General features: G+C 47.2%; 1 protein-coding gene across 1 annotated transcript; it reads left to right on the forward strand.

The window, feature by feature from the left end:
* Positions 1–3511: 3511 nt before the first annotated feature.
* LOC144797600 (uncharacterized) lies at positions 3512–8051 on the forward strand. Its single transcript, XM_078668281.1, has 2 exons — positions 3512–3641; positions 6075–8051. The coding sequence occupies exon 2, from the start codon at positions 6615–6617 to the stop codon at positions 7875–7877; it is 1263 nt and encodes a 420-aa protein (XP_078524407.1). The 5' UTR covers positions 3512–3641; positions 6075–6614; the 3' UTR covers positions 7878–8051.
* The last annotated feature ends 1011 nt before the right edge of the window (positions 8052–9062 follow it).

A 9062-nucleotide genomic window follows, 5' to 3' on the forward strand; every position in this document is an offset into this window, starting at 1 on the left:
TCTCGGAAAATGTTGGCATGCAGATGCATGTTACTCCATGCAGGCAGGATGAACAGCCTGAAGGAATAAGGCGTAGGGGCGCGGTTGGGGGGGGAAGTACAGACAGGGGCGCGGGGATCTACAAGGGAAACGCGGGAGAGGCAGCGGTTCAGGGCTGGCTGCCAAGTCCAGCGGCCAGAGAAGCAAGCAGCTGGCCGTGCCCTGGTGGCCTTGAGTCGGTGTCGCGCGAAGGGGGCGGCGGAAAGTTCTGGAAGTAACGGTCGGTCAGTCGGTGGAGCGCAGTCCTGCCAAGTATCAAGCATCTGCCGTGACGCTAACGCATTTCACTGTGGTGATCCGCATCACCGCACTGAAAAGCATTGGCACGCATTTGCGTAGCTTCCCTAAGCACTTCCTAAATGAAATCATGCAGTGAAAGTGTGGCAGCTGGCAGTGGCAGCATGCTCTAACTGGGGTGCTTGCGCTGTTCCTGCTGCAGGCTTGGGTTTTGGAGCAGAGTTGATGCTGCTGTTAGTCTCGCTGCGCAATGCAACAAGGTTACATTTTGATTTCCGCGTCACGGCTCACACAGCCTGACGTCTCGGTAGTGCCCAGGCCAGTCCAATACATTCATTAGCCTGGCGCCGAAGGGAGGGGGGGGATGTCACGTCCTGCTTGAGAAGGCAAGAGTTTGATTTGGGAGGAAGCAGCCTGGGCTGGCTACTGGTGTACTGGCACCGCCGCAATCTTAGCTCCTGCAGCACTGCCCGGGCCACTATCAGATGAGTCCCACAGTGAATTAAATTATTCATCCCAAAGCTCAGCTTCACGTAATGGAGTCAGTGACCGGCAGTTGCAGTGGCCGCCGAGGACATCCCGTCACTGATTGGAACAGCAGACTTTAGGACAGCCGCCCCCTGGACTAAGGAGGTGGCGGTAAACCTGAACTGCCAGGGTGACTTGCAGTTTGCTTGCTTAGGAGAGTTGCTGCCTACAAAGGAGTCAAAGTAAGTACCAGCCACCAGAGTGTGTGCGTGCTTATTCGGCCAAGCGAAAACAGTACTTGCTGAATATTTAACTAAACTCATTTGTTCATAAGCAAGTCAAATACGTGACGATCATGATTAGGGCTCCCGGTTTTATGGTATTCATTTTTTGGCCATTTCCGTCTGTATTTATCCATATTTATTTTTGGGGCATTTTATCTGTATTTATCCACATTTATTTTTGCAGCAATCAAAAGGCAGCGCTGCAGCTAGTATTTTTCCACATTTAAATGGACAATGTACACCGTTTCCCTTTCATTTCTCTTTAATATGGGTGATGTGTGAAAAGCTACAGACATTTCTTTTAGATTTAAAACAGACCTCACCTATGAAAGATGGGCAGTGTCACAGTGATTATTTGCAGTAAAATAAATAAGCTGCTGCTGTTGTGCACTCAGGTGGATTGTTCTTGCAGCCACATGTTGTTGCAAATTTTAAATAGCACGAACTCGGCACGGTGGTATTTGAGCGCTTTACCTTTCCGCACACATTTCATATTAGGGCACATTCATTTTTGCCAGTCACGGGGAGATTACGTGACAGTACACAGTACACTGCACTGCAAGAGCAACCCGGCCACAAACACATAAAGATTCCAGCCCCAACCACGTTTGGCTCAGGGGCACGGCAGCAGGTCAAAAAATACCCTTATTAGAAGGCATCTCCAGCAAATCACAAGCCCTGCAGCCAGCAGCGCAACTAGAGCCAAATTTAGTGGGGCGTGGGGGGTTGGGAAAACATTTCGGGGGGGGGGGAGCTGACTCTCCCAGCAATAGTTAGATTGGAGATACAGAGGCTCTAGAAGTGGTGACAAAACAACAAAGCCTCGTTAACAAGTTAGAGGTCTTTTAAAGACCTGTGAAGTACCCGGGTGCGGCTGTGCCCGGGAAGCTGACTCAGCTCAGGCAACCACACACGAGGGGGGGCCTGTCTGCAGCTGAGGGACATGGCAAGTCACCTAGGCTGGGGCACGGCAGCACGCACAATTTACTAGTATTTAACCGCATCTACATATAAATACAGACAAAGGAAAAATAGTTTTCCGTCTGTATTTATGTGTAAATATCCGTTTAAACGGAAAACCAGGAGCCCTAATCATGATTTACATCCTAAATGACAAGTAAATTCATGCAAACAAAATGCCATAAGTCTGCCTTTGTGTTTGGATGTGTTTTTTCAATGATTGGCGGGTTTTGTGCTTGTAAGTGTCTTGACGCGTGAAAGATTGCGAGAATGTTCTTCTGTACATTCGTCATGTAACGTCAGTTTCATGCCCCCTCGCTATGTTTCTATCACAAAGTACCTCCTGTGATACACGGATCCTTTCTTGGATGGTTTTTCCCGCTGCGCAACCTGCTGAGATGGTGGCGAGTGTGTTATTCAAGGCTCAAATACAGGCGCGCAACACCCATTGGACTCACCGGGCTTCAGCCCCCTCCGTCGTGTGTGGCAGCCCGGGATGAGACAGATCCCGGGCACACACACAGCCGCACCCGAACGTTTCACAGGTCTTTAAACGACCATTTGAATGCTAATTAGGCCTTGCAGTTGTTTCACCCCTTGTTGGAGGCCCTGCAGCTCCACTCTGCCTACTGATTAAAGGTTCAGCCCCCCGAAATTTTTTCTTAGCCCCCCCCGAAATTCGGCTCTAGTTGCGCCTCTGCTCAAATGGATATCAAGTACACCCGATAACAAATAGAAGTTTATGTTCTTCGATAGTTTAGAGCCAGTTTGTTGCACTGTCGCAAGTGAAACTACTGTCCCCAAAATGTTACATGCTTTTTTTGGGCTAAAGCGCCATTCTGGCTGGAAAGTGAACTTGGCAACTGTGGTCTAAACTGCAGAGACGGGTACAAGTAAAGTCCTGTGCCAGTAACTTTTTTTGTAATAAAAAATGAGGAAATCCTAATCCAAAAATGAATGAATGCGTGCGTCCCATCAGGACTGTCTGAGCATAAGGTTTACCACAGAGCTGGCTCGTCACCTTCCTCAAAAGAAAGTGTGCTGAAAGTCAGGTTAGTGAGACTATACTATTAGCCTATAACTGTGGCCTAAAAGAGTACCTCCCCACTTTCTAATGCAGGCTGCATACAGCTCGTGGTTGGCGTCAATCGAGTGACTCTGCAGCTGATTTTAATAAATCATGAACGCCTTCTAGACTGCTTTATCTATTTTTTGCAATTTTAGCAGCAGTCTGATAAATTCGTTATTTAACAATTATTTCTTATGCTTTGAAGCAGTGAACTTGAACATTCTTGTTGCCCAAATGGGTGTCATTTTCGATATTTTATGTTTCCTTCCTTCTCATTCCTTTATTTTGCTCGGGAGCAAGTGTCACTCATAGTCGCTGAAATGTCAATAATGAAAATGTCACACATAGCAATCTGGAACCTTGGCAGCTATGGGAGCGAGACCTTCTGCGCCTGCGACGCACGACGCACCCGGGTCCAGTGAATGTCCTTCGGGACCGGACACTGACGTCTTGACGTCACCAGCCCGTCGCGCAGCATTCAAACAACCGTCGTCTGCGAGCGCATTCCAGCGGCAGTTCTGAAGGAGGGCACGCATAGCTGCCACGACTCCGACGGCCCTGAGGGAGCTGACGAACAGGTTCAGGCAGTGGCGGCTGGTGACATTTGAAAGTGGTAGGGCAGAAAAGTCGTGGATGAGTGCTACGTCGCAATAAGTTTTGGAAAAAAGAATGGGCAAATAGAGCATTTAAGGCAACATTGAGAGTGCAAGAAGGTTTAGAAAGCAATTGTGAAACTGTAGACTTGAAATAGTTAAACACATAACAAAATACCCCATATCCTTCTGCATTAAATATGTTCAACAGTTAGGTTACTGTGGTGTGCAAATCTGCTTTATTAGCTGTAATTAACAAGTGAGTCCTTTATCATCTAAATAGGTGAATATGTCCATGTGTAATGTAACTACTTGCTCATGTAAAGTGCTCCAATACTTTCGAGTCAAATATACGCTTTATAAAAGTGCAAAAATAATGATATATATCTTTTCAATAGTTTGACTTCATGTGTTTACCCCATGCATTCCTGGTTGACACGTGGTGCACTATTGCATTGGCATCTGTAGCAGAGCGACTGCAATAGAAACAGGAGTCCAACAGCTACTACAATCAGATCTATTCTATAAAAGCGCCAATTTCGAAATGCAGACAGTGCATTGTGAGGTAAACACATGCCCAACCTCGGACAACTATGAAATTTTTTTGACTATCGAAAGCTCACTAAATCAGCTTTTTAAACAGTAATTGAGCATTACGGCGCTGCCAAAGGCTTTCTCCTCACACATCATATAAGCGCCACAGCCCAGTACTACCTACGTACCAAGTAAGTCATAATCATGTAATTTCGGGCACATTGCTTTCCCTCTATGCTTAAAAAGATAAAAATGTACTGTAGCCTTTGCGCTGTGACTAAGTCGTGGAGGGTTTCAAAAGCCAAATTTTTACTTTGCTACACGTGCTGACAACCGGTATTGTAATTTACAATGCAGGCCATTCCTCCAGAGTGTTACATAACATCTCTAGGGCCTCACGAGCAGAGCTCTATCATCATGATCACTGACTGCCTGGGCCACCGCCACGCACACCACACGCACTTGTACACAGTCACTGACTGGTGATACTATTACAAAAAACTTACGTTACGGTTATATGAGGAATTGTGTTTTTGTTTGCTCACGATTGTCACTTTCGCCTCATGTAATGTAACTTTTGCTTTTGTAATTTGTTCCCTTGTAACGTTCTCACTTCTCATGTTTCAGTTCTGTTCCTATTGTGAAGCGCTCTGAGTCTGACACCCTCGGGTAAAGTCCGAAGCCTGTTTTGAACCGAGCAGCATTGCCTGGTAGCATTTGATGACTGTGAGTGCTCTGACGGGGACTGTGGAACTACCTGAACAGAAGGGCTGGGCCAAGCCTGCTGTGCGCGAACCACGAGGCAGAGAGATGTGGAGGCCGGATTGTTTATCTACGTGGCCTTGGAGTGGTGGCACTGAGGTGGAGGCCCCGACTCCGCACAATATTTAAAAACGCATAAATAATAAATAAATAACCCCAACCCAGGCCCAGGAGTCAGGAACGGCCGCGCTGTCGTCGGCGCTGCAGATATCGGGGTGACACTGAAAATGAGGGGGGTGGGGGGAGGTGCCGGCAGCCGGGGCTCAGGGGCGCCTCCTCCGAGGCCTAGATAACGGGCTGGCTGTGGCTTCAGCAGTTGCGCATAAAATTAAATCTGTGTCAAGACAGTGCCACTGCCAGCCAGTTCATCAATCTACTAATATCCTCATGATCACTGACTGCCTGGGCCACCGCCACGCACACCGCACACCACACGCACTTCTTAGTATTAGTATTGACTGGTCAACTCAATACTACTATTACAAAAAAACTTACGTTATGGTCGGTTATATGAGGAGGTCTACTACCAGTGCAGTGTCTGTATAATGCACACTCTCCCTCGCCTCGTGACTCTGCCTCGTCGTGTTGTTGTGGTACGCCAGGCGCAGTGACGTCACGTGCAAATGTGTATACTTAGCCAATCCTGACGCAGCTTAACAGCGCCACTGCACCAGGATTGGATAAAGAGCAGGGTGAATACTGCCCATATGAGACCCGGGGGACCCGGGTCCCTGCCTGTCTGCGACCTAGAGGGGGAGGAGGCGGGAAGGGACTACCTCGTGTGCGCATGCGTGGGCCAGTCGTAAAAAATGACTAGTCCAAAATGCGCACACACGGTGCTGCCTGCTGCGCAGCGCTCCTATTTCTGCTCAGCTGGCCCTGAGGATGTCACTCACTGTCCCGCAGCCCCGCCCCCACACCCTTCCGCGATGTACGATTCTGTCGGGCTTGTCCCTTTACAGCTGGCTCTCATTGACGCACGCAGACTGTGAGTGCGCTTCTTAGGATAATTTATTTTTGAATCACTGCAGCACTGCACACATACTTAATTGAATGCGTGACCTGACGACGGTGGCTAGTGGGGCAACGCCCCAACGCCCCCAATGGACCCACCGCCACTGGGTTCAGGTACAGGTGGGCTGTACAGTCCCCGCCCTCCGGGGCCACGCCGGCCAGACACACACCTGTGCACACCCTGGGCTTCGAGCGCGACGACTCTGAGTGCGCGCCGGCGGGGGGCGCTAGTGCGCAGCACAACGGACGTGCGAGCGCGTGCAGCCAAGGCGGCCATCTTAGAAGGTCAGGCGAGGTCCAGGCTCAGACGCCCTCACAAGGCATCTATTTATCTCTTTTAGTCCCAGAGCGCAAACCTCGTCAAAACTCCAGGATTCTTTACACGCCTAAAAGATCTTCGCAAAGGAACGGAAAACCTTTGGGACAAAACATTTTACAAATCTCCACAGGGAAAGCTGTTGTCTATCTTTAAAGCTATTTTGTATTCTGATTAGCACTGAAAGTGAAGAGCTCCTGCAATTTCAAAAGAGTGATTCACAAGAATCAGCATCACCCTTTGACCCGGCAGGAAGGGATAATTGGCGGTCATCTTACCCCACCTCACTTAAGTACAACAAATTGGTGGATTGGTTGCTTTTGTAGATTGTCAAAGAGATGAATCTAAATGCTCTCGCACCGTTTGACATGTCAGAGACCTGGAACCTGGGCCCCAGATGGCGAAAATGGATTAGAAAATTTGACATTCTCGTGGCCCTCACAGGTGCATCTCAAAAAATACAATTGAACCTACTGCTACACTGGGTTGGTCCTGAAGTGGATAATATCATAGACACGTTCTCACAGGAGGAGAGAGAAGATGTCACAAAACTGAAGAAAGCCCTCAGTGCGTGCTTTGAACCGAGAAAGGACCTTCAGCGCCTGCGTTACCAGTTCCATTCGGCAAAGCAAGGCCCAGATGAATCCATAGAGGGCTTTGTACTGCGTTTGAAAATGTTGGCATTAGATTGTGAATTTGATAAATATTCCACAGAAGAAGCAATCAAATCACAGATAATCGTGGGGTGTGCATCTCCCACAATCCGAATACAGCTGTTGGAGGAGACTACTAAGATAGTAGACAGTCAGCAGAGTGAAAGCATTCATGTGCAGTCAGATGCATTAAACATAAGCACCAAAGAGCACGTACACAATGACCAAGGACATGAAGTGCAGGGGGCGCCACACTTGAGTAGATCAAAAACAAAAAAGCCTGTTGCACAATGTGACAGGTGTGGGGGCCAGTGGCCACATGATGGTCAGTGCCCTGCCATGGGCCACACATGTGGTCACTGTGGGAAGGAGAACCACTACCAGTCTGTGTGTAGGGCGAAAACAGCACCTGGCACCCACTCTGGCAAAGCAGGAAGCAAGCCAAGAAAACAGGACGAGATTTCTGGCAAACATACCCAAGCCCAAAAATCCACAGACAACCACGTGCAAAAACAGAAGCCTTGGCCATCACGCTCTTCGTCACCCGCTGAGGGATGGGTTGGTGGCATTCAATGTCCCGGCCAAAAGGGTGGCCTATGGCTTATAGTAAATGTAGCAAACAAGCCGATTGAATGTCTAATCAGCACAGGTTCTTCGATAAACGTCGTTGGTTCAGTCATATACAGCAGTCTTTCCCCTCTGCCGCCCCTGAGAGCCACTAGAATGAAGATATATTCTCTTATGGGCCCATTGATATCATGCAGAGGAAAGTTCGATGTCAAGCTGGCATTTGGAGATCGGGTGATAATGAGTGAAATGTACGTACTTGAAGTGCGGGCTGGTGGTGGATACCTAATAGGAAATCCAACAATAAATGAGCTGGGGATACAAATACATAAGTATTTTGGTTTACCTGGAGTGAATGATCAACAGGAAGAGGACATTTAAGGCAGGCACACTGGCCTATTTCCCCGAAGGACAGCAATTTGATGGAGGGAGGAAAGCTTAGGACGCTTTTTGCCATAATTAAAAAAGATGGAACACAATGACACACTTAGCCTGGTATTAAGAACCAATGTCTTTGTTGTGTTGAATTTGAATAAAGATAGTTAAAGGCAAGAAGTAGTCTGCTGTGCTTACTACTGGCACCCTCAACCAAAGGTAAACAAAGATTAAGGTCTACAGGAAATATGATGTATTAAGGCTAGTGTGGAGCCCGTCCAAGGTCTTAGAGAAGTAGGTGTGCCGTTCTGACTAGACCATTATTTTAATATCAAGCGTTGTAAAAGAGTTGGTAAAATCATCAAAAGCCTTTTTTAAATAATATCATAAAAAGCGTAAGAACTACAAGAAATCAATTCAACCTTATTTTAGAGTGTACCAAACTTTTCCTAACTGTCTAGGTAAGCAAGAGGAGGCCTAATTGCTAAGTTCAAAAAGAGTATAGAGGACTTTATATTAAATATTTGTTACAGTATCAACTTCTGGCTATCCCAGAATCTCGGCACCTGAACAAATGAAAATGGGTATTCTACAATATTAACTGTGCAACCCGAACAAAGCTCTCAATTCATAAGGGCTCAAGAAAGTAGGAACGAGATTGAGCTCCTCTGGATGGGGATGGGGGCGTAGTTGGGGGGAACTGTGGTCTAGAGGAAGTATTTTAGATATGTGCAGTAAACAGTGCGCTAATCTACACTAACCCAATTTTGGGCATTGTATTGAAAATACAAATCCAAGGGTAATGTGTAAACTGTATTCAACAACTGGTATTGTTGCCAAATTTCTGATCTTATTAGCGGAGTGGAATGTTCATGGCCTTTCACTGTTGGTGGCTGTGTTTTTGTATGGATATTTTGAATTTTCTTTCTTTAAGGATTTTGTGTTTATTCTCTGGAGGTGTCTACTTGATTCCCTTAAATCCCAACCTGTCCGTCAAAAACAAGAGTGAAGGCCTGTGCCTTCCCCACTGGGGCACCTCTCCTTGTTACTTTAGGAAATCATTTTCTGCATGGTTGTGTTGGACTTTTTAGTACTATGTGCACTTTCTCCCTGCTAACGAGCTGTAGAGTGTCTGTGCTACCCTGTTTAACATGGTCGGGTTGGCATACTCCTAAATGGTGTATTTTACTT

This window comes from Lissotriton helveticus, chromosome 12, assembly GCF_964261635.1.
Source record: "Lissotriton helveticus chromosome 12, aLisHel1.1, whole genome shotgun sequence".
Taxonomy (NCBI): Eukaryota; Metazoa; Chordata; class Amphibia; order Caudata; family Salamandridae; genus Lissotriton; species Lissotriton helveticus.

Bases quoted from the DNA above. Each gene is read 5' to 3' on its own strand.
- LOC144797600 (XM_078668281.1), top strand. From the start codon at position 6,615: ATGAATCTAAATGCTCTCGCACCGTTTGACATGTCAGAGACCTGGAAC.